The sequence below is a fragment of the Carcharhinus amblyrhynchos genome, chromosome 22 (assembly GCF_965287045.1).
Source record: "Carcharhinus amblyrhynchos chromosome 22, sCarAmb.v2.hapA, whole genome shotgun sequence".
Classification (NCBI taxonomy): Eukaryota; Metazoa; Chordata; class Chondrichthyes; order Carcharhiniformes; family Carcharhinidae; genus Carcharhinus; species Carcharhinus amblyrhynchos.
The window spans coordinates 2,555,748-2,581,743 of NC_137345.1; the positions used below are offsets into that span (position 1 = coordinate 2,555,748).

At 41.5% G+C, this 25,996-nt stretch overlaps 1 protein-coding gene across 2 annotated transcripts in view; it reads right to left on the reverse strand.

Annotated features, from left to right (window-relative positions):
- Nucleotides 1–25,996, reverse strand: part of lrig2 (leucine-rich repeats and immunoglobulin-like domains 2) — a 79,556-nt gene that overhangs the window by 6,355 nt on the left and 47,205 nt on the right. For both annotated transcript variants that reach the window (XM_080209676.1, XM_080209675.1), the window contains 11 exons: nucleotides 24,997–25,140; nucleotides 19,687–19,767; nucleotides 17,482–17,553; nucleotides 16,477–16,545; nucleotides 13,416–13,579; nucleotides 10,042–10,362; nucleotides 7,520–7,801; nucleotides 5,347–5,796; nucleotides 3,697–3,849; nucleotides 1,684–1,842; nucleotides 546–833 (listed from right to left, as the gene is read on the reverse strand). In XM_080209676.1, the coding sequence (XP_080065802.1) occupies nucleotides 546–833; nucleotides 1,684–1,842; nucleotides 3,697–3,849; nucleotides 5,347–5,796; nucleotides 7,520–7,801; nucleotides 10,042–10,362; nucleotides 13,416–13,579; nucleotides 16,477–16,545; nucleotides 17,482–17,553; nucleotides 19,687–19,767; nucleotides 24,997–25,140 (2,183 nt within the window). The remainder of the gene's footprint in view (nucleotides 1–545; nucleotides 834–1,683; nucleotides 1,843–3,696; nucleotides 3,850–5,346; nucleotides 5,797–7,519; nucleotides 7,802–10,041; nucleotides 10,363–13,415; nucleotides 13,580–16,476; nucleotides 16,546–17,481; nucleotides 17,554–19,686; nucleotides 19,768–24,996; nucleotides 25,141–25,996) is intronic.

Consider the following 25,996-nt stretch of genomic DNA (forward strand, 5'->3'; position numbering starts at 1 on the left):
TTTACCCAGTATAATGTTAAGTTAATACAGCTTGTTCTTTTTCTCTTGATGGTAATTTTCTCACGTAAAATCTGGTTTTGTGGTTTTCTTCGGTTAATAACTGGGAATTTGGTTCCTTTTAAAAGCTACCTGTTTTTTTGAGGTCATAACAAACCTAGTTATAGCAGTGATTACAGCTCTGTAATTTGTTAAACTTCTTACTGGAGGAGATCAGAAGTCAATATTTATTCAGTTTTAGATTTACTGAAAGTGAGACATTACAAATGTATAGCTCCTAATCCTACAACCCACCACTGATGTCATTGTCTTGCGTAAATGAGAAAGAATTGAATAAATTTACTGATTAACATATCTTAAGCAGCACTGTAACTATACTAACTATTCACTCTACACCGGATGACCAAAATCAGGAGCATTAGACTGAAGTGCAAACAAAAATTGAGGGGGCAGGCCCTCCTCTCGAATAATAGAGGGGTTAAATGTATTTTTATACATGCACAATTCATTATCCAATGACTGATTGCACAGTGAAATAAATAACTTACCCTTCCGGTGCTGCTGTGTTGCAGGTGTTGGATTGCATATCCTATCGTGATTTGTTAGATAAACGGACATGTCGGCCTCTGTGATCAGACTGTCTATGGCCGTGGCCTCGTGCTGAGCATGTACTGCAAAGTTGTCCTTTGGAAGCTGACCCATAATGTTAGTCAGAGCATGCTCTAGATGATCCTCCTCTCCAAGGAACGTATACGGACAGTATTCTCTATTCTTTGCGTAGATGTTAGCATTGTCATAACAGTCTGAGCAGATCACCAGTGGCCCAGATGTACCACCTGAAAACACAGATTTTGGAGTTAAAAATAATTTAAGCACCATTCCCTGAAACTGGCAGTATCAGTTGGATTATTTGTGAGATAAACAGACTTACTTGTATCAGGTCTCAGGACAGAATACTTACAATTACTTACTTTGAGCAACATTCACTGTTGCTATATTGGCAAATGCAGCAGCCATTTGTTGGGTGAATGGACAAGATCCCAGGACAGAATTCGAAAAGCAAGGCATTTGCCTCAGCGTCCTGGCTAATATTTCTCCAGTTTTATTACAAACAAATTAATTGGTCATTATTGCCTGCTATTTGTGGGACTTGCTGTGCTAATTGACCTGCACATTTTCTACATTACAACACTGAGTACATATCAAAATTGATACTGAATGTAAAGCACTTTGGAACGCCCTGAGAACATAAAAGGCATTATACAAGCAGAAGTTTACTCTCAGAAGGTATAGTTCTTTGTATTAGTGACCACTTAACATTGTTTGGCAGCGGTGGTGGAGAAAGGTGTATTGGTCAGGACATTGGAACAGCCCCCTACATTTCAAGTACTGTGCTAGGATCTCATACATTCACCAAAACTCTGCCTTGAGCAGAACACTGGACCTACAAGTGCACAGTCACCCTAGACTGTGTGTTTAGGTCCTTGATTACAGCTTGAAGGAACAGAATTTGCACCAGAGTTAAGAACGATAGAAAATGAGCCAACCAATACAGCAAAGAATAGAATTAACTCTTTTAGAATTACTTTGCGAAGACGCAATATAGATAAAATTTTATGGGCTTTTTGGGACTGCAGTTTCAATTCCAAGAACTCCCAAATGTGTAACAGCACATGCAATGCATACCTGGGTTAGCCTGCTGTGCAAGCCCTTCACGAGGCTCACTTGGGTGGAAGCTGCTTCTTCCTGCATACAAGGATCCCATCCTCCCATGCAGGTTTGCTGTGAGCGGCGTGGTCAGGATATCGGCATCTGTCTCACTCCCAGTATCGACATAACAAATACCTATTTGGACGAAGCAACAGAGGTTGGGCTAAATTAGCATATCACGAGAAACAAAGGAACAGGAGCAAGTCCTAATAGCAAAGATTCACAAAGAATATTCCCAATGGTGGAGGAGTCCAGAACTGGGGTTCATAGTTTGAGGATAAAGGGAAGCCTTTTGAGGCGAGGAGAAATTTCTTCACCCAGAAGGTGAAATTTGCTACCACAGAATGTAGTTGAGACAAAAAAATGGATTTCAAGGAATTAGATATATCTCTTGGGGCTTAAGGGATCAAGGTATGTGGTGGGAAGTAGGGGGTAGAGGTGGTGGTATTGAATATGATCAGCCATGATCATAAAGAACAGCACAGCAGACTTGAAGGGCTGAATGGCCTACTCCTGTTTCTATTTTCCATGCATGTTTCTATAGCAAAAGTAAATTGCTGCAGATGAAAGAAAACAAATTACTAGGGAAACCTATTGGGCTGGCAGCATCTGTGGAGAAAGAAAGAGTTAACACTTTCAGTCCAAAATAACTTTCCTCTGAAGTTTTTCCAGCACTTGTGTATTTTTTTTCAGTAATAAGCCTTTCACTTGGGAAAGTTCAAAAAATGTGATGGGGGCACAAGTCCTTTTGTTTATTTCAAGGCAAATTCTGGAATTCCCTCTTATTCCAAATGCAAACAAAGCTTCAGGCAATCAAGGCGATCTAATATGTAACCACATCGAACTAGCCTAGTCTGCCTCCTCCCGCCATGTTAGGTCTCAGTGCCAATAGCACTGCACCTGACTAGATGATTTCATTATGTAATATTTTCATCGATACTTAGGAACTAGAGCATCATTAGTATCACTTGTTCGGGGCACAAAGCAAAGATCGGTTGAGCTCAGTTACCTATTTCTGTGCTGCAAATTCTACGCAAAATAATCAAGGCATATAATTTGCAAGTAGACCATCCATAAGGCACAAGTCTGGACTGTGGTGAAATACTTCTCACTTGTCTGGATGAGTGTGGCTCCAACAACATGTAAAAAGCACACCACCAGTCAGGACAAAGCAACCCTGCCCACCACTGTCAACATTTACTTCCTCCATCACAAATATAGTGGTAGCAGTGTGTCATCTACAAGACGCACAAACTCTCCAGGCCTCCTCGAATAGCACCTTCCAAACCTGCGACCCACCACCATCTAGAAGGACAAACGGGAGCAGATACATGGGAACACCACGATGTGCAAGGTCCCCTCGAAGCTGCACACCACGTTGACTTGGAACTATATCACCGCTCCTTCATTGTTGCTGGATAAATATCCTAGAACTCCCTTCTTAACAGCACTGTGGATGCACCTACAACACATTGACTGCACCATCTCCAGGGCTATTAGGGATGGATAATAAATGTCAACCTAGTAGCAATACCCACATTCTGTGAAAGAATGGAAAAAACACATCTGTATTATGCCACTAAACCAGAATTCCCTCCACAAGGCAAACGTGATGAATTTTTCTTACCCATCATCTCACCCTCACTCCTCAGGGGTGTATGGCCCACCTTGTTACATAATCGTAGATCATAACGAATATCACCTCAAAAGAACTGAACTTAAAGCAATCTTTCAGTGAGAGTATAAAATCAAACAAAGTCCTATTTCTCTCTCGCAAAGCTTATCTAATTGTTTGTGATCTTATCTGTGCTGTTTACTCTAATGTCCTTCCCTGGTACCTTAATCCACAACTTTATGTTTTGCGTTGATAAGGTGCCCACTTGCTTCAAACTTCTTCAGTATTGTCTATAGTCAGAACTCTGCAGCAATTAAGCCAGATGACAATCCCATAAAACTAGGGCACAAATCAGCAGAGGCACACTTACTCACCATCAGTTCCTTTGTGTATATAGCCATGGGCAGTAGATGCCATTAACTGTTGGTGGCTTCCAGCCTCCGAGTTGCTGTAGCCTTCCTGAGGCTCGGACAGAGTTCCCTGGGAAGACAGATAGCTTGGAATATCGGCGGGTAAATTCATTTCATCTGGAAAAAACACAAACATATTAAAACGTTCTGCTTGGCAATAAACTTCTCAATTTAAGCCCATCTATTTAAGTTGCACCTGAAGGAACTCTTTCTTTACAATGCAGGTATTTAATTCACTGAACAAGTATACTGCCGGTCTCATTCAATAAATGACCAAGTTTACACAACAGCATACATCTTGGCAGATTTTTACTGTAGACACTGAACGAACTTGGTACGTGTCGTTCTTAAGAAGCATTCATTACAAGCTCAGTGGACCAGAGTACACTAACTGCTTTATATATCATGGTGTACCATATAGCTTGTAATGGGACTAAGTTTTTCAGCCATCCCTGATGAGTTTGGCATCTCAAAATCACAATGATCATTCTGCCAAATAAACTTCTGACAATCCTCTACAATGGTGAGTAGAATCCCTACAGTGCAGGAAGAGGCCATTAGCCTACTGAGTCCACACTGACTCTCCGAAAGAACATCCTACGCAGATCCTTCCCTGTAGTCCCGCACATTTACTGTGGTTAATCCACCTAACCAATGCATCTTTGGACTGTGGGAGGAAACTGGAGGAAAACCATGCAGACACGGGGAGAGTGTGCGAACTTCAGTCGCCCAAGGTTGGAATCAAACTCCGGTCCCTGGCGCTATGATGCAGCAGTGCTAAACCTCTGTGCCACCATGCTGCCCGGTGAATGTCCTAGTCAGAGATCCTCTACAATGAAGATGTCTGATACAGACTGGTTTTAAATATCATTGACGCACTTACGTAAACCATATTAGCACCTGAGAGACCATGTAAAGCAGACAAGACATGTAGGCGTCCTAGAGCCCATTTTAAATGAGGAAAGAAAGAATTGCATTTATAACGCTACTTTATATCTCCAGATGCCATAAACTATTTTTAAAGAAAAAAATTACTGTACTGCCTATTACGAGTCTCACTCTAACTTGGGTCATGGGGTCCTAGAATCTTTTAACACCAAGTATTGTCATTTGAAAAAATAGCTTTACAAACAAAGACTTCACACATGTCTGTGGCATTTTGTGTTATAGTCAAAATGCAATTGTACATTTCAAGTCCAACAAAACTGGACCAGGTTTTACAAATAACAGAATGCAAAGCAGGTCTTCAATATCTGGAGAAAATGATGGTCAACATCTCGGGTGTCGATCATTTGTTTCATGGAACCATACATACTGTTCAAGTTTCAGTCTGAATCAGTCCTCCAAGCAGAGGACATCTCTAATAATATATTTAAAATCTGTGCACGCTGTTTTCATTATCAACCCCCAAGTCCATACTTACAACAGGATGTACAATATAAACTTGTAAATACATCCACCTAGATGCTGCAGCACCATCACTGGTGGGAGGGTGTACTTACATAGTTACATATTTACTTCCATCATAAACATGAACATACAAATTTAAATGGAAGCAATATAAAGCTGGAGCACTTTGCATACAGGCACGTAAACCATTTTAAGCTTGTCTACCTGTGTTTGTAATACTGTAATCTTCACTCTTCCGTCTCATATGATATATAACGATCACCCAGACCAGAGATGTGCCCACGACACAAACTACCACGACAATAATTACGATTCCAATTGTTGTCCAGCCATCTTCCTCAAAGATTGAGCTTTTCTGCATGGAGTCACAGTTGGAAGTTGGAATCACATTCAGATAAATGTGGCCACGTGCTGTCCCGAGTGTGTTGGACATGACACAAGTGTATTTCCCGATGTCCTCTGAGCCAGCATCCACAATAATCAGAAGCTGGTTGGCAGCAGCAAAGAAATGTCTGTCTGTTATGGTCAAAGGACCATCATCTTTAGTCCAGTTCAGGCGTGGCGTGGGGCTCCCCCCGGCTATACACTGCAAAACAGCAGTCTCCCCTCTGGCAACAGTCCGATCTTTCAATGGCCGCACAAACGAAGGAGTTTCTAAGGAGATGGGAGGATGTAAATTAACAAATTAGTCCGGGCTGGTCACAGATGTGCTTTAAGATTCTCAAATGTCTCAGATGCAAGCAATTTCATTACCTCACAGCTCTGAGCATCTGGAGCAAACATCAGTACAGTGGTCACAGTACAAAGTGAGTAGAATTATCAGTGCAGTGCAGAGATGATGAAATAGATACTTTGACCAAAAACTGAACTATTGATGCAGGAGTGAAGCGAGGAGTAAAGCTCCATAAAAACTTGACTGGAACACTAAAGAGCACCCACTTTTATCAAAGAATTTCAGTTCAATAGCTCAAAACCTTTATTAAAGCTATAATAAACCTGCAAAGCAGTGAGAAAATTAATCTTCTTTACATCTTAGGTGCCCCAGTGCACAATCTGTTCTGATCTAGGATTATCCCATGGAATAAGTATCCCATACCCAGTATTCTAAGGTTTAACTCTTAGCGTTTTATGTATTACAGATAGAGAATTTACAGCATTCGGTTCCAGTGGTCAATGCTATGGTACTACTCAAAGTGAGCTGCCTCAGTCCCTTCTTGATCTAACACCAAAATATTCTTCCAGTTCTTTTTTCCCCCCGATGTTTGTGGGAAAGTGATAGTCTAGCGATAATACCACTAGGCTATTAATCCAGAAGTTCAGCTAATGCTCTGGAGACCTGGGTTGGAAACTCATCATGGCAGATGGTGGCGTTTGAATTCAATAAAAAATATCTGGACTATGAAATATTTGCAGATTGTCAGAAAAATCCATCTGATTCACTAATACCCTTTAAGGAAGGAAATCTGCTGTCCTTACCTGGACTGGCCTGTGTGAATCCAGAGACACAATAATGTGGTTGATTCTTAAATGCCTCAATCTCAATTCAAGGGCAATTAGGGTAGGGCAATAAATGCAGCTCCAGCCCGTGGCACACAGATCCCATGAATGGAAAAACAGGTTATCCAGCTTTCCCTTAAAATACATGTACACTATTTGTCCCAAATACTTCTTGTGCTACTAAGTTCCACATTATCAATCTGTTCTAGGTAAGGAAGTCCCCCTCTGCTCCCCTGAATTCTCTATTGAACAGAAGAACATAAGAAATAGGAGCAGGAGTAGGCCATCTAGTCCTTCGAGCCTGCCCCGCCATTCAATAAGATCATGGCTGATCTGAAGTGGCTCAGTTCCACTTTCCCGCTTTCTCCCCATAACCCTTAATCCCCTTGCCTACCAAGGGGTTGGATTTATTAGTGACCATAAATACCTGCTGCCACCGGATTTTATCTGTCTGCAATTAGAAACATCTTCTCTATGGTGATCTTTAAGATCGCCATCAATCCCTGAGATCCTAGAGGAAAGATAAAGAAACTATGCAATATTTCCTGTTCGTTATAAGCCCTCACTTGTGGCATGATTCTCCTAAATCTTCTCTGCACCTTCTCCAGGGCCACTACATGTGTTTTATAATATGGATATCAAAACTGCACAGTAATCCAACTGAGATCTAACCAAACTTTTATGCTCTGCTTTCAAATTCTATTACTTTAAAAGTGAACCCCAGTTTGTTTTTTAAATAACCTTATTAATCTACATCCTTACTTTTAGTTTACTCCAGATTTCTCTGCTCCTTTATCAGTTTGTTCACTATCAACTTATTTTCCCTCAAGGAGCTGTGGCCTTAAGTTAACAGCTGTCTTCATTAAAGACAATCTCTCACCTAAGACAGTTAGTGTGGCATTTGCTGAAATGCCCCCTGCTGTGTTTTGGGCCATACAGCTGTACATGCCCATATCCTCGATTGTCACATCTGCAATGAAGAAGACATCATCCTCTGGCATGACATGCATACGCCGTTCCCGAGCTGCTGGGAAGTCCGTACCACCATCTTTCTGCCAAGCAATCTGTGGTACTGGATGACCTCCTGCTGCACACTCCAGCCTTGCCATCGCACCCGTCCGGATTGTTAAATCCATGGGTGTTTTCATAAACGAGGGGAGCTCTAATAGGAACAAAAGATGATGCAAACTATTACCACAGCAGTAAAAAACTTATACTCACATTTAACATAGTAAAATGTACAAAACATTCAATAGAAGATAACTCTGTGGCTTGGTGCTAAACCTTACCAACACAAGTGATCAAAAGCTTGAACAAAGAGGTGGGTTTTATGGAGTGACTTAAAAAGAGGAGTTTACGAAGATAAGGAGGCTGAAAAAACTCTATTGCTGTAACACTAAGAAGGGATATTAAAATACTCTAAAGCCAAATTTAAAGCACAACAGATAGGTATCATATTCAACAATGAGATTGGGTCAATTATCCATTCACTTTCAATTTAAAACTCAGGATAACAAACTTATTTATATTTTCCTACTGGTTCATCCTAAAATGGGCTTTCACATGGGGAGTCCAGAGCAAGCGATGTCTATAGTAAAGAAACCAAAGTGAAATCTGGAGTCTATCCACCTGGATTCCAAAGATGCAACAAAGCACATAATTCCTGATAACTAAGAAGAACTGCTCAGAAAACTGAACATTATCCAGGTCCCCATGAAATTGATGAAAAATATCAATCATAAGGATTTTTGTTCTCAGTAAGTTCAAGATCAGGGACAAAGACACAACATTATTTATTCCTCCAAAGACTGAATGCATATGTAGTTTTATTAAAAAAGAGTTCAGAAAGAAAGTACACAGAAGCTGCTTATAGGTATAGAGTAGCAGGTGCACAAAACCAGTCCTAATAACCTCAAGTTAAACCGGCCATATCGTTTTATTTAAGCTGGTTTGGTATTCAAAAAAGACAGTAGGACTAGGGGGCACAGCCTCAAGATAAAGGGGAGGCGGTTTAGAACGGAGTTGAGGAGGAACTTCTTCACTCAAAGGGTGGTGAATCTCTGGAATTCTCTGCCCGTTGAAGTGGTGGAGGCTGCCTCGCTAAATATTTTTAAGAAGCGGGTTGATGGGTTCTTGATAAGAGAGGGGATTAAGGGTTATGGGGAGAGGGGGGGAAAGTGGAACTGAGCCACGACAGATCAGCCATGATCTTATTGAATGGCGGGGCAGGCTCGAAGGGCTAGATGGCCTACTCCTGCTCCTATTTCTTATGTTCTTATGTTCTTATTCAGCTTATCAGCTATTGCTTTCTGTTCCTTTTACACATTTTGTAAACGTACCCATGGATAAATTAACAGAGCTATGATATATAATTCATATAGCAGCTCATTACCATTGTGTGTTGAAGTTCACAGGAATGATCCCTGGAATGAAGAGCCTGTCGTATGAGGAATGGTTGAGGACTCTAGGTCTATATTCGTTGGAGTTTAGAAGGATGGGGGCAGGGGGAGGGATCTTAATGGTACTTACAGGATACTGAGAGGCCTGGATAGAGTGGACGTGGACAGGATGTTTCCACTAGCAGGAAAAACTAGAACCAGAGGGCACAATCTCAGATTAAAAGGGATGATCCTTTAAAACAGGGATGAGGAGGAATTTCTTCAGCCAGAGAATGGTGAATCTGTGAAATGCTTTACCACAAGGCAGCTGTGGAGGCCAAGTCATTGAGTGTCTTTAAGTCAGAGACAGATAGGTTCTTCATTAATAAGGGCATCAGGAGTTATGGGGGAAAGGCAGAAGGAAGGGAATGAGAAAAATATCAGCCACGACTGAATGGCGCAGAAGACTCGATAGGAGCACTCGACCTATGTGCTATGTTACAACCAAGTTATAAGGTGGAAGTTGATGGGTTAAATGGCCACAATTTCTTGTACATAGCAACACAGATCTTAGGAGCAGGGGTGGGCCTTAGGAAGTTGAAACTAAGAACGCTTTCAGCCAATCTGTTCTCATGTCTTTTGGGGTTTAGTGAAAGATGCCATTTTGACTGAGAGGAAATGGTGATACCACAGATTCACTGAAAGTGAGAAAATACCTTAAATTTGGGAGAGAAAAATAAAGATTAAATTGTTTGGGCATAACTTAGTCTTCCAAGCAACTATTTAAACAAATTCATTAGAAATTGACAGCACAACTACAGATTATTAGATTCATTTTCGCAGCACTTATAAAGCTGCAGCAGAAACTTGAGTTCTGGTCAGTTTCGCTTGATGCACAAATAAAATTCATACTCCTGCTTTCAGACAAGTTACTTGCACGATAATGGAGCAAAATGCAAATAAATGAATTAGGAACAGCGGACTGCACACCTCCCAATCTCACCCTGCAAACAAACTCACATACCATTCACAGTGAGCTTCGCCTTATTAGAGTAATTGGAGCCAAAGTAGTTTGTGATGACACACTGGTACCAGCCCTCATCTGTGAAGTTGATGTTCCGCAGCTGCAGCACGGTGGTGTATTCGACAAACTCGCCGTCCTGTTCTCGTAAGCTGGAGTAGTTCTGGATCTCAGCTTCGTACAATAACTCACTGTCTTTTCTCCAGGCAGCAGTCATGGGAGAGTCACTGCTGCTGCCGGCTGTGCAGCTGAAGCTGACATTCATGCCCCTCAGTGCCACAGTGGTTTCAGGATGTACAGTAATCACCGGCTTTGGGAAAGCATCTGTAAAATAAAGAAATCCAAAGGCTAAGAAATGATAAAATGAAATGGGACCCTGTTGCATTTTACACAGTTGGGCTGCATACATGTCAACAAATCTAACATGTTCCCATGGTAACCTGAAGTCACTTTCTGTTCTAAAAACATTCCATTAATATAAACAAAGCTAGATAAACAAAACACGTGGGAATTCAGTCTTAAGAGCTGCAATATCCAAATCGTCTGAATTGAGCAATCTTGATTGTAGAATAAAATGATAACTTTATTCCACACATCAAATCTATCCATCACTCTCTTTAATAAAAAAAATCACACCCTTACTCTGCATTTCAAGAATTTTGGATTTTTTTTAATACTTGTAGTAAACAGTCCAAGTTTGCTTTTATTCTGAAGCATGTGACGCTACTGTGCCTTTAAGAAATTTATTTTTTAAATCATGTTCTCTGCAGTTCTAAGCTGATACCAAGCTGCCCGATTAGAATAATAGAATCATACAGCGCAGAAGAGGCCCTTCAGCCCATCGAGTCCACATCGACACTTTAGGAATATCTGAACTCCCGCCTCATCACAGGCTACATGTTTGAAGACATTCTAATGATGCATCTAAATTATTCAAGTGATTTGTTCACTGGACCCTGCAATCAGAATATCACCCAGGTAATACTGTACATCAGAGAGACCATTTAAAAATCTGATCCATTAATCTTTGGAATAGGGCTGGTCCAGATGTTATTCTAAAAGAAAATGTTTTACAACAAAAAAGACCTTTCTGAGTAACTATGGTAAGCAACGGTTTCGATTCAGTTGTTACATTCATTTGTAAACATGCTTGTGGAAGATCAATCTTGCTGAATTTCTGTTCATCTGGGTAAGAGGAAGAGGGGGAGGAATCATGTCCCTGAATGCAGTCATCGTAAACAAAAATTTCATCACAACAACATGCAAATAAAGTCTCAACTTTACTCAACATATAATTATTTTGCAATGCTAGCATGAGCTTATTTACACTAGAATCATAGAAAAGTGACAGCACAGGAGGCTACTTGACCCATCTTGTTCAGACCAGCCTACAGAACCCAGATGCCCTTTCTAATCTCACCTTCCTGCACCCAGCCCATAGCCCTGTAGCTTACAGTACTTAAGGTGCAGATCCAGGTACTTTTTAAAAAAGAGTTTAGGATCACTGCCTTCACCACTAGCTTGGACAGCAAACACCAGACACACTGCGTAAAGAAGTTTTTCCTCACATCCCCTCTACACCTTTTGCGATTTTTCTATGTCCCTCTATCTTTTCCCCTCATAATTTTGTACACTTCAATCAAATCATTCCTCTGCCTTCTTTGTTCCAAGGCAAGTAATCCCAAAGTATTCAATCTCTCCTTGTAGCTACACTTTTCTAGCCCTGGCAACATTCTTGAAAGCCTTTGGCTTTATTTTGTACTTTTTCATTGCCTTCTCAACATTCAAGCATACCAGCATTATCCAAGCTTGTTGGGCTGGAAATGAATGGACAATGATTAACTGACGAATTCCAACCTTTGGTTGGAGGGCAACAAGACAATTATAGAAGGGTTGAACAGTTCAGTCAGGTGAACCCTCCCTACTAAGAGAAAGCTCAGTTCAGATGCAGTTTGGCTTTCCAAAGAAATCTTGAACTTAAGCACCCTCAAATGCAAATTAAGTTTGCAATGAAACAAGACAACAGATCAATTCCCACCAGAGAAGACAGGGAAGCTTGTGAAGGTATGTTTGCTTGCCATAGCTGTTGCACTTAATGTGCCCTAAATTATACCACTGCAATGGAATTCAATAAAAATGCTAAAAGGTTAGTGTCATTTCATAGATATACGAGATTGCCAAGTAGTGGAAACTAAGAACATAAAAATCATAGAACCCTACAGTGCAAAAGGAGACATTCAGCCCATCAAGTCTGTACTGACCACAATCCCAGCCAGGCTGTGTCCCCATAACCCTATGCATTTAAGTTCCCCTGGCACTAAGGGACAATTTAGCATGGCCAATCCACCTGACCTGCAAATCTTTGGACTGTGGGAGGAAGCTGGAGCACCTGCAGAAACCCATGCAGATATGGGCAGAATGTGCAGATTCCAGACAGACAGTGACCCCTGACTGGAATTAAACCTGGATCCCTGGTGCTGAGAGACAGCAGTACTAACCACTAAGCCACCATGCTGTCCCAGGAACATAAGTACAGGATGAAGTCATTCAACCCTCAAGCTTGCACCATTCAATTAGATGACTGATCAGTGCCTTAACTCATCCAACTGCCTTGATTCCATATCCTTTAATATTGCCCAACATCAATTTCAGTTTTGACATTTTCAATTGGCTCCCCAGCCTCAACAGTTCTTTGGTGAAGGAAATGCCAAGAGTCCCTCTACCATTTGTGCCGAAGGGGCTTCACAGCAATACCCCAAACACCTTAACCTTAATTTTATTATATCCTTTTTGATGTGGATTCCCTCTATCCTAAAAGGAAATAGTTCCTATTCATTCCACCTATTCCATTAACCATTTCAAAAACTTCAATTAGTCCTTCAATGTTAAAAGGGAATGCTAGGACAGAAATGAAATCTGCCCTTATGACTCAATGCACAATCACAATTGTCATTAAATGTCCGAATTCACACACCAACTGATCAAAAATCTGGAACTTCCTAGTACTGAAAAGTAACATAATCCAGATACATAGATAAATAACTCGAGAGTCAGGGAATAATATAAATTTATCCACATAAAGTTTGAAAGCATAATAAACTGCGCAAGGTTAACAAGCTACCCATGCATAGTCAAATCAAATGAACAGCTGACCTCCAGTGTCTTCTATCGTTAAGAATCCAAACGCATTACATCATATGTACATACATCACAAGATGTTATTAAACCCTGTTTGCATTTTCCATTGACTGACATTTTCATTTAACTTTGCAGATTCAGAAATTCCAAGAAAAATAGATTGCAAAACAAGATGAGGCATACAAGCATCTGCTAGGACTTTCAGCCATAAAGTCACAATAAACACAAATTATACAAACCACAAACGTAGTCATCTGCATCAACATTAAAGATGCTTTTCCCTGCCAGCCACATGGGGTGAGCACAGTCAGCAGTGACCATGTGCTCAAATTGTTTTTCCACAAGAAACTGGGGCAGCCATTTCAGTTGACAGTCGCACAGAAGACTGGATGTGTTCAGACCCCTGGGGATAACAAAAAAAACCTCTGAAATGTGTAACTGTGGAAAAATTAGATGTGAGGCAGTAAATTACAGCTAGGTAGCTCTTCAAACAAGTAGCTGTCATAAACCAACCAAGTGCTGAGTAATTGGCTTTGTGACAGGGCAACAATTACCATCAGCATTCATAATGCATTTAGCTCAGAGCACGAATATGCCACAAAGATGCTGAGTACAGTACAAATGGCAATGTAACATTTTGCAACTGTCTGAAAGTAACAGCCATTATAGCAGCAAATAAGAGATAAATACACTGTACAAGAAGTGCGTAGCATTAGCAAAAAATACACCAAAAGCAACACAGATAATTTGGCCAAAGAAAAGCAAATAGAGAGAATAGAGCCAACTTTGAGTCTGGATGACTCTTCATAAGAGCCAAGAACAAAGAACATCAGAAGAGATGTATACTATGAAGGTTTGACGGGGGGGGGGGGGGCGTGTCCTGAACAATCCCCATCCACCAACACTCTCTGTTTGACTGAACTGGTTCTCTTGCTCAACAAGTTTTCGTTTCACTTGTCTCACTTCCTCCAACTAAAAGGTGTGGCTACGGGCACCTGCATGGGTCCCAGTTATGTCTGTCTCGTTATGGGTTATGTGGAGTCCTACTCACTTCCTTAGAAGTAACTCTTAGGACCGACTGACCCATGCTCAACTGCCATTCACATGGAACCCTTCTCCATTTTTCGCCTTCAAATATTGTTTGGTTTTTGTTAAGTGATCAGAATGTGTGAATGGCAGGACAGAGATAAAAACAGTTAAGGAACTCAGAGGAATGTGGTATTTGCTCTGAAGCGGCTAGGGAGGCAAGATGGAGAGAGAGGATGGAGAAGTGGTAAAATGGAGGAGAGATGAAGGATGTTATAAATGGGATGAAAAGAAGAAATAACATGGAAGTGGGGTGAAGGTGGTAGGAAGAGTTCATGCTCTGAAGTTGTTGAACTCAATGTTTAGTCTGGAAGGCTGTAAAGTGCCCAATTAGAAGACGAGGTACTATTCCTCCAGTCTGCATTAGGTTCACTAGAACATTGCAAAAGGCCAAGGACAGACATGTGGACAAGAGAGCAGGGTGGTGTGTTGAATTGTCAGGCTGACTTCTGCTTGTGGACAAACCAAAGGTATTCTGCAAAGCAGTCACCTAAAAACCTGAAGCTCTCGATTATTTCTATTTCGTCCCCATTGATGTAGACAGGGGCATGTTCTCCACTATGTTTCCTGAAGTCAATGACTATCTCTTTTGTTGTCTAATTATTCAGACCTCTATGGGGTCAAATAGTCTATTTTTGCACCGCATATTCTGTGGAATTCAATATAAATTAAAAATATATATGGATTGAAAGCATAAGTATTCTGCCAAAGAGCAGACTGCAATCTTAAAAAATATTAGCTTTCATATTTGAGGTCCCAGCCACCAGTGCAGGAAGGCCAGCATACATCAGTGCAGGTCTCCAGCCTGGGTAAATCAGGAGGGTTAGAAGCAGAAAGGGCTGTGAAGCCACCTGCCAAATTCAAAAATTGATGATTGACATGAAGGTGGTGCTGGTAAAGTTAAGCAATACACCTTTGTTATGAAAGTAAAATTCACTTTCCCAACATGTACATTAATAACACCTAATAGAACCATGAAACAAGACGGGAGCAGCATCCCATTTATTTATTTTTGTTGGTGAGGATATTAAGATATATAAAAGCAAAGCAAAGCAAGCATTGAAGATACAGATCAACCGCGACCTCACTGAATGGAGACGGACCAGGCTTAGTGGGCTGAATAGCCTTCACTTGTCCCTATGTGATCAGAGCCAACCCAAACTCACCAGCAAGTTATCCAGGCCAACCCACTTGCAGCTCCAGCAATCCCTGTTGGCAGAATTGCCAAATCCTTGAAATAATACATCGTCTTATCAGGGGTCTTAACCCACTCAAAATAAATGAACTAATGTCCCCTTTACTTGTGACTAATAAATAAACTTTAAGATAACTGGGAGATACACAGATGAGCACATTAAGCCTTCAAAAGCTTAGATCCCGCTACCTAAGTTCAAATTCCACATTTTGCTCACCTTCTTGAACATTGACTCTAACACTGCTGGTTGACATTTTAACCAACACGGTAAATTTTACACCTGTCCCTTTTTTTGAAAAAAGCTTTCCAATTGTCATTGAGAATCATAGAATCCCTACCATACAGAAGGAAGCCAACAAGTCTGACCAACTCCTCAAAAGCATCCTGCCTAGGCTCAATTTGCAGAACCTCACATAATCCCCTTAAGTCCACACATCCTAGCATGGCCAATCCACCTAAATTGCACATCTCTAGATTATGGGAGGAAACCAAAGCACCCAGAGGAAATCCACACAACTACGGGAGAACATGTAAACATCACAAAGTCACCCAAGGCCAGAACAGAATCTGGGTCCCTGGTGCTGTGAAGCAGCAGCGCTAACCATGCTGCCTACTTATGGTTTCCCTGCCACATCCCAACCAACTTTACTGCTGGACATTAAGGCAGAAATTATTTCAGTTTAATTTAGGATGCATTAAATTGAATAAGGAAACAAAATCATTTCCTTTCATTTACCTCTAAAGCACTCATGGTTCACACATTCGACCCCACCCTCCCACCTTGAGTTACTGACATTACACCCAATTTCTCATTTGTATACAGAGCTGCCACTCTCCCTCCCCCACCACTCCACTGCAAACCCTGACAACCCTCAACAAACAATGAGCAGGCATCACCGAGGAATCAGTGGACAGGGCTGTACACATGAATGACGAATGCAATTATCTAGAAAAGGGTTTCTAATTAAATTACTTCATGCAGTACTGATTAGTTTACTGGAATATTTTGAAACACTCACAGCTCCTTCAAGCTCATTTGGGAAAAGGAATTTTCTTGAATAGACATGATAGCATTGTTGCTCAGGTCTCTAAAAGACAGAAAAAGTAAAATTGTTTAAAAACTAGCTGACAGGAACACGAGTGTTTGTACAGCATATTAACATTTCAAAGCATTTCTCACACACAATGGCTCATTTTTAAAGTGCAGTGACTTATGCAGGAAAGGTCAGCAACCATTTTACACACAGCAAGGCGCCCAAAAACATGAACTGAAAAGCTGGTTAATTCCAACCCCCCCCCCCGCGATAGTGTGGCTTAGAGGAATAGGCTTTAGCCTGAACACAGAATTCTCTCCTCCTCTTCAAACAGCTCCAGTGGGTTCATTTACCCGAACCAGTGGACATTTAATCAGGGCCAACTTGATCAGCTTCCTCTAACCGTAGCCGTTCAGTGTGACCTGTTTAGTTCAATGAACAGCACCTTTAAATTATTTTGCACAATTATGCACACATAGCATCTTAAAGGGGATAACTTGTGAATGGACTACACAGTCTTGAGTTGCCATGTAGCGTGGTGTCTTGAAGTGGGCACTGACAAGGAATAAGATCAGTGACCGTTTAAAATAAAAGTTAACATTTAGACAAAAGTCAAATCACCACCTAAATTCTGATCGTTAAAACATCCCAATTTTGCACATTAAACCCCCATCTATAAAAAATAAACAGCTCAAATGAAAAAAGCCAGTGATTCATTTGTATTCTCTCCCTCCTTTTCTCAATAAAAACAGCACAGCATCATCAGGCTGCGTCTTCAAAAATTTGGTATACTCTAGCACCCAAATTGCACGCACGAGGAATTAAAACCCGATACAGAAATATTTTGTTTAATGGGGTTATTTAAAAAATAGGAATGAGAAGCGTGGAAATTCTAAACACTCACTGGCAATGGTTACACTGTAGCTGTCGTACTTTATTTGGCTGTGAGGTGACTACACAATTGATAAGTGACTCAAGGTGAATACTCACAGGTATTCAAGTGTTTCCAGCCCAGAAAATGCTTTCTTCGTGATGGATGTTATTTTGCTTCCCTGCAGGATTCTACAAAGAATAAAAAAGTAATTATCAAATTGTACTCCTTTGTTTAGAGTGTGTATTACAAAGCTTCTAGACACTTTCCCTTACTTGTTGCTTTTATTGTTTTCTCCTTTAGATTCTAGTAGTTGGTTCATGTACTTTAGGAACATAGAACTTGAGGGCAGTAGGATGCGTCTGCTCTGTCATTTAAAAAGATAATGGCTGAACTGGTTGTGGTCTCCTGTCTTCCTCCCATAAATTTGTGTTTGGAGGATCTAATTCAAGCCTTGAATACAGTTAATGACCCAGCCTCTTAAGAGAATTCCACATTCTAAACAGCCTTCAGAGGGAAAGAATTTCTCCATCTTATTAAACTCTGTGTGCTGTCCCACAAAACCAAGTTCCCTCATAATCCTGTACATTTCAATAAAATCATCTCCCCTAAATGTCAATGGATACAAGCAAACCTGTTCAAACTTTCTTTATAGGATAAGCCATTCATCCCAGGAACAGTTGAGTGAATCTCTCCTGAACGGCTTCAAATGCAATATTATTTTTCAAATGAGGAGACCAAACTGAACACCGTACTTCAGATGTGATCTCATCAAGGCACTGTACAGCTGCAGTAAACTTCCCTACTTTTATATTCCTCTCAATTTATGCCATTAAATAAATATTCCTGAGTATCACTGCAGCTGTATACATCCAGAATGATGGGTGTAACAAAGACATTGGAACTGCGCCTTGGATTCACAAATAAAGCAGCACTTGTAGCCAAGTCTAGCTAGCATCAAACATGCCTTTACCAAAGCAGACACAGCACTTAACATCTAACATGTTGGCAGCGTTCCACCAAAAACAAAGGAAGTCTAAGATAGAACAACAGTCTGGGCAATAAACAGGGCTTCTATGTCCCTGGATTTGCCAGAGGTGCAAACAACAAAAGTGGGGCTGAATTCTTATCCATGATCTCTTTCCAGCAAGTCTGCTGCAATATGCATGTTCATAGATTTTGGGAAAAGGCAGGCTTTTCTTTGCTTTGGCCTCCACAGACAAATGGTCTATGAGAAATTTAGAATAATAAATTATATTTATATAGCACCTTAAACATAATTACATGTCTCAACACACTTGGGACAGTACTATTATAAAACAAGCATAACACAAATTCACAGATGGCTATATATGTAGGGGATATAGGGGTTGTTGACTGGGCCAGCATTTATTGCCCATCCCTGAGGGCATTTAAGAGATATTGCTGTGGATCTGGAGTCACACGTAGGGCAAACTGGGTAAGGACAGCAGATTTCCTGCTCTAAAGACTATTAAGCGAATCAGATAGGTTTTTACGACAATTGGCAATGGTTTCATGGTCATTAGTAGATTTTTAATTCCAGATTTTTATTGAATTCAAATTTTATCATTTGCCTTAACGGGATTTGAACCTGGGTACCGGATTATTAGTCGAGTGACAATATCACCATGTCACTGCCTCTCCCATAAAATGGCTAGATGACCAAAAGCTGCATCAGAGAGGTAGGTTTTAAAAACTGTCTTAAAGGAGGTGACAGACAGACAGATGTAGGGAGGGAATTTCAGAGCTTGAGGCCAAGGCAACTGAAGACATGACCACCAATTGTAGAGCAATGATGACTGAGAATGCAAAAGCAGCCATTATTAGGGGAGAATACTTCAAGTGTTTTAGGCTTGGGGACATCACAGACAGACAATCGCATGGAGAGATTTGAAAACAAGACATCGAAAGAATATCCACTTAGGGCACAGCTGGTACACAAACTTTATGACAGAACGAGCCAATTTGAATGACTCTCTCGGTACTGCACCAAAGCCTTTATTTGACCCCAGCACTTGTGGCCTTTAAAAAGGAAGGCCACACTATACACAGCTTCACCAGAACACAGCACAGTTGGGATAAAGTATCTGCCCTTCCAAAATAATGTTACACTTGTTTTAAAATGTCAGCAATGCCATATTGGACCTGCTAATGGTGTACAAATAGGAATCAACTTGAAAAGCATTGTAGCCAAGATTTGAAGGGGCAAGGAAGAAGGGGAGAAGACCACGCGCAAGTACAGAATGTAAAAGTAAAGCAGCAGTTCATAAGCCACAGTGGTGTTGAGTGTGTGAAGTACGTACAACTTTCGCAGCTTGTCTAATCCAGCAAAGATGCCATTTGAATCCTCAATCGCCCATGAGATTTCGTTGTTCCTTAGATCACTGCAAGAAAGTTGCTGTTACATTTTCTTACAAACAGATTGAGTAAAACCATCAATCTACAAGCAATTTTCCAAAAATACATTTTTAATATTTTCAGGGAAGACAGCCCCATATACAAATTAAAAATACACAATCAAACTGAATGCGAATAACCCAATGTATCAGGGTCAATCTGACTTGAAACGCTGACTCTATTCTCTCTCCACAGATGCTGTCAGACCTGTTGAGTTTCCCTAACATTTTGAATTTGTTTCAGATTCCAGCATTCGCAGTATTTTGCCTTTATTCCCATTAAATTAATCTGTTACTCGCCTCAACAATTCCCTGTGGTGATAAATCCTGATATTCTAAGCACTCTTTGGGTAATCTATATCTGTTGAATTCCTATTGGATTTGTGATTATTTTATATTTATGACCACCCCCCCTCCCCAAACTGATATTTTTTGCTGTCAATACAGTCTTGTGATATCACCACTATAAACTGAAAAGAGTTTGAAAATTAAAATTCAAAGAGGATACCAATGAAAAAAATGTACTTGTGAAAATGATACAATGACTAATTAATTGTCAGCAAATATAAACTCAATACTAGTTGATTTCCTGAGGCATTGTACATAGAGTCAAGATCAAGTATAGGCTTCAGAGAAGCAGAAGTTAGAAAACAAGAGGATAATTGGACTATAATGCAAATGCATAATTTAGGCTCCAATTAGCTTCTTGGAGTTCCTTTAATACGAAATTAAATTGGTGTATTATTGTTGTCCAGCTGCACTACCAGGAGATAGATAGAAGCACCGGTCTGAGCGCAAAATGCTGGAAACAAATGTTAGCATTGGAAAAGATAAGGACAGCTGAACATTTTGAATCTGTGCCCTTCATCAGAAGGGAGTTAACGCAACACTTGCACATTTGTGTCACACTGTTTTCACTGCAATCAGGGTCAGTAGCCAAAGCTTTGAACAAAAATCTCTGCTGCAGTTAAAGCCTCTGCTTGTAAAATGCAACCAAATATTAAAAAATTATAGTTTGCCCTAAAGACAAGTTATCCTCATGTGATACAGCAGCAAGGGAGTGACTGGAACTCTGCAGTAAATTTAATTGTGACCCTCAAAATGGAAATGGATAAGCACCTGAAGGTTACAGAAAAGGGGGAGGAAATGGAACATAAGAACATAAGAAATAGGAGCAGGAGTAGGCCATCCAGCCCTTCGAGCCTGCCCCGCCATTCAATAAGATCATGGCTGATCTGTCGTGGCTCAGTTCCACTTTCCCGCCCTCTCCCCATAACGCTTAATCCCCTCTCTTATCAAGAACCCATCAACCCGCTTCTTAAAAATATTTAGCGAGGCAGCCTCCACCACTTCAACGGGCAGAGAATTCCAGAGATTCACCACCCTTTGAGTGAAGAAATTCCTCCTCAACTCCGTTCTAAACCGCCTCCCCTTTATCTTGAGGCTGTGCCCCCTAGTCCTACTGTCTTTTTTGAGCGGGAAGAGTCTCTCCACCTCTATCCTATCCATCCCATTCATCATCTTATACGTCTCAATGAGATCTCCCCTCATTCTTCTAAACTCTAACGAGTACAAGCCTAGTTTATTCAGCCTCTCCTCATAGCTCAACCCCCTCAACTCCGGTATCAGCCTAGTAAACCTCCTCTGCACTCCCTCCAAGGCCAAAATATCCTTGCGCAGGTGCGGTGCCCAAAACTGCACACAGTACTCCAGCTGCGGCCTCACCAATGCCCTATACAGCTGCAGCAAGACCTCCCTACTTTTATATTCAATCCCCCTCGCTATGAAGGCCAGCATCCCATTCGCCTTCCTGACCACCTGCTGCACCTGCAAGCTGGGTTTTTGCGACTCATGCACAAGGACCCCGAGGTCCCTCTGCACCGTCACCTGCTGCAGTTTTTCGCCACGTAAGTAATAGTCCTTCCTACCATTCTTTCTACCAAAGTGGACCACCTCACACTTGCCAACATTAAATTCCATTTGCCATTTCCTGGCCCATTCGCCCAGCCTATCTAGATCCTTCTGCAGACTCTCCACACCCTCCGCACAATTTGCCTTTCCCCCAATCTTGGTGTCATCAGCAAATTTCGACACCCTACACTCGGTTCCCTCCTCCAGATCATCTATATAAATGGTAAATAGCTAAGGCCCCAGCACCGACCCCTGGGGCACCCCACTAGTCACCAACCGCCAATCCGAATAGCACCCATTGACCCCCACTCTCTGCCTCCTATTTGACAACCAATCCTCTATCCACGCTAACACCCTACCCCCAACTCCATGTCCCCTGACCTTCTGCAATAACCTCTTGTGTGGTACCTTGTCAAACGCCTTCTGAAAATCCAGAAAGACCACATCCACCGGCTCTCCTCTATCCACTGCCCTAGACACATCCTCATAGCACTCCAGTAAATTTGTCAGACACGACTTCCCTTTAATGAAACCGTGTTGCGTCTGCCCTATCAAGCAATTCCCTTCAAGATGCCTCGCAATTTCCTCCTTAATGACGGATTCTAACATTTTACCTACCACAGACATTAAACTAACCGGCCTATAATTCCCCGCCTTTTGCCTGGCACCCTTCTTAAACAACGGCGTAACATTAGCCGTTTTCCAATCTTCCGGCACTTCCCCGGAATCCAGCGACGTCTGGAAAATAACCACCAAGGCATCCACTATAACCTCCGCCATTTCTTTCAGAACCCTCGGATGCATTCCATCCGGTCCTGGCGACTTGTCCACAATCAGCCCCTCCAGTCTGTCGAGCACCACCTCTCTAGTAACAGTAATGTCATTAAGACCCTCCAGTCCTACCACCTTTCCATCGCTAACACCCGGCAAATTATTCACGTCCTCCTCCGTGAAGACAGAAACAAAAAAGTTATTCAAGACCTTAGCCATATCCCCATCCCCTACCACTAGGTCCCCTTTCTCATCCTCTAAAGGACCAACGTTCACCCTAGCCAGCCTCTTCCTTTTTATATATTTATAAAAACTCTTGCTATCCTTTTTTATATTAAGTGCTAGCCCAGCTTCATAGCTTCTCCTACCCTCCTTTATCAACTTCTTTGTCAATCTTTGTTGACATTTAAACCTTTCCCAATCCTCTTCTCGCCCACTGCTCTTAGCTGCTCTAAATTCCTCCACTTTTAATTTAACACTTTCCTTCACCTCCTTCGTTATCCACGGCTTATTACCTCTCCTCCTACAGTCCTTTTTGACCGTCGGAATAAATTTCTGCTGAGCACCAAGAAAGATCTCCTTAAAGATCCTCCACTGCTCCTCAGCAGACCTACCTTCCAACGCGCTCCCCCAGTCCACATTCGCCAATTCTTCTCTCATCCTACCATACTCCCCTCTATTCAAACAAAGGACGCGTGTCCGGGAACCCACTTTCTCCTCCTCCATCTGCACCAGAAACTCCACCATACAATGATCACTCTCTCCAAGAGGATCCTTCACCGCAAGGTCCCTAATTCTACCCACCTCATTACATAGCACCAGATCCAAGATAGCTCGCTCCCTCGTCGGCTCCAACACACACTGTTCAAGGAAATTATCCCGACAACATTCCAAGAACTCCTCCTCGAGCCCACCTCGTCCAACATGGGTCGACCAATCAATCAAAAAAGCTAGTTAAGCAGGTGGTTCCAGCACACACTATCCCTTAAAATTTCCTTCAATACTCTGAGGCGACTTTTGAAACTGCTGCCTGGGTGGAGGCATGTTTGATACCGTATGCGACGGTGCTGCAGTCTGATCGCCGCCATGGCGGCGGCGGCGGGGGGGGGGGGGGGTGACGACTCCATTTGTGCATTATTTTCCTTTTAGTTTTAAATTTCTGGAACATATTCTGTACACTTGGATGCATAAAAGCCCTCAATAAGCAGGTGACCCATTCGAACACATTTGTTAAGGGCATTCTGCAATCTTGCACTGGGGGAAACATTTCCAACCCAACTCGTGTGCATGATGTCTCCTCTCTCAATCTGAGAAACACCTCATGTCTTGAGAAGAGAACCATCCGTTGAACATAACTGTTGACACTGACCGCGGCTCTATGACTTGTGGCCATCTGTTTATATTATGTTAAAGTCTTTCAAATCTTTACCACATGAAAACTCACCATAGGGCACAGAATTCACCCAAAAGCTTAAAACAGAGAGAACTGTTGCATCAAGTATTATTCTGACTTCACTTTTACTGAAGAAATTAACTACACCCTTCTACCCTTGCCCTGATCGGTTAGTTTCCTTTGTCCTCACAACTGGTCAGGCACGATCTGTTGGAGCCTCATTAATCAACAGTGCCCTGGATCATGAATACAACTACTGACCCTGAACTGAAGCTTGCCAGTTGCTTCTTTTAACATGCAGCCTCCCCTCCCCAGACTCCAATAACACCATTTACTTTGTTCTTCTATTTATTACTTCAAATCAAAGCAAATCAATTGCGATCATTTTACTACTAAAGGTTACACCAAGGACGAGAATTCCATATTATTTCTTCCCATTCAGTTTATTTTGGGACTTCTGCTTTTCTCACTTCAGCTCAGTCAAGCACTTTGATATAGGCAAGTCGAGCCGGCAGACTTCTGGCCAGGTGGGGCAGAGAAGAGGTTTCATTTATGATATATTAACAGACACTTCAGGGCGACAAAAGATAATTTTTTTTGTGCAATCAGTACCATTTCTCCGTTTCTCTACTTTGAAACAGCTACTCATACAGATGGTTACGCCACATGGGTTGCAACTAATTTCTAGCACTTTTCACTATCACTTACTAAGTCTTGCAGCTTTCACCATACGCACCAGTAAAAAATTTACATCACATGCTAACTAAATGCCTGTGATAATAGATGCAAGATTTCAATAATAAAAATTCACTTCACAAATGACCTCAACACATGCATCAAACTGTGCAGGGGGCAACCTGCTGTCCAGTAACGATTGCCAGTCTTACTGCAGAACGAGTCAATATTCACTGACATGTGGTGTAGGGAGTGGGTATTAAATGACTTGATTCTAATTCCTTTGCTGGTTTTCAGATTTCACTGTATGACAGGGAGGGAATGGCAGGATATAGTCAGAATACAAGTAGAAGTTTATTAAATGTTTAGTTAGGGCATCATGACTGGCACAGGCTTGGAAGGCTGAAGGGCCAATTCTTGTGCTGTACTGTTCGTTCTTGGCATACCATTTTATTCTGTATACTTACAGCGTCAGCAGGTTAGACAAACTGCTGAAGACTCCATCAGCGATATAACTCACTCGATTATCTCCCATGTATAAACTCTCCAGCAAATTCAAGCCTATGAAGGTAGATTCATCTAAACGAGTCATCTGATTATAGGTCATGTCTCTGGAATAAATGAAATAGAAACTATGTAAATCCTAATCTTAATCCAACTCGCCTATCTTACAGAAACTCCTTAATCAAAATAGTTTACAACCTAGATACAGTAACATTACAACATTCAAATGGACCCAAGGCAAGTTGTGAAGAAAACCCTGAATATTTTCACACCGATGTGCAAAGATTAGACAAACTCCAAGACTTTCCTTATTTGTGTAGAGTACAAAAATAGCGAAATCTGGTTTGATATTTCAGATGTGGAGATGCTGGCATGGGACTGGGGTAAACACAGTAAGAAATCTGATAACACCAGGTTAAGTCCAACTGATTTATTTGATAGCAAACTCACAAGCTTGTGAAACCCCGAAAGCTTGTGAGTTTACTATCAAATAAATTGGCTGGGCTTAATCTGGTGTGGTCAGACTTCTTACTCGATACTTCAGTGCAGAGCTCGGCAGATGTAATACTTTATTGCAGTTTCCTCTGCTCTGTTGCATTGCACGATTTGCAGGTGATCAATTATCATGCAAATCAGCCAACATATAATATTAGGCGCATAAACTGAGAGGAAGCAGTCAAGAGATACAGTAGGAACCACCAATGCTTCATTACTTAAATCTGACGTGCTGAAAAGTAATTCCATTGTGGATTAGATCCTGAGCCACAGTCCAGGCAAGGAGTGATAAAGGGGAACACTGGAATGGAGGAGAACGCAAAAGGCTGTGGAGGCCAGGTCATTGACAGAGCTACATAGGTTCTTGATTAATAAAAGGGTCAGGAGTTATGGGGAAAAGGCAGGAGAACGGGGATGAGAAAAAATATTAGCCATGATTGAAGGGCGGAGCAGACTCGATGGGCCGAG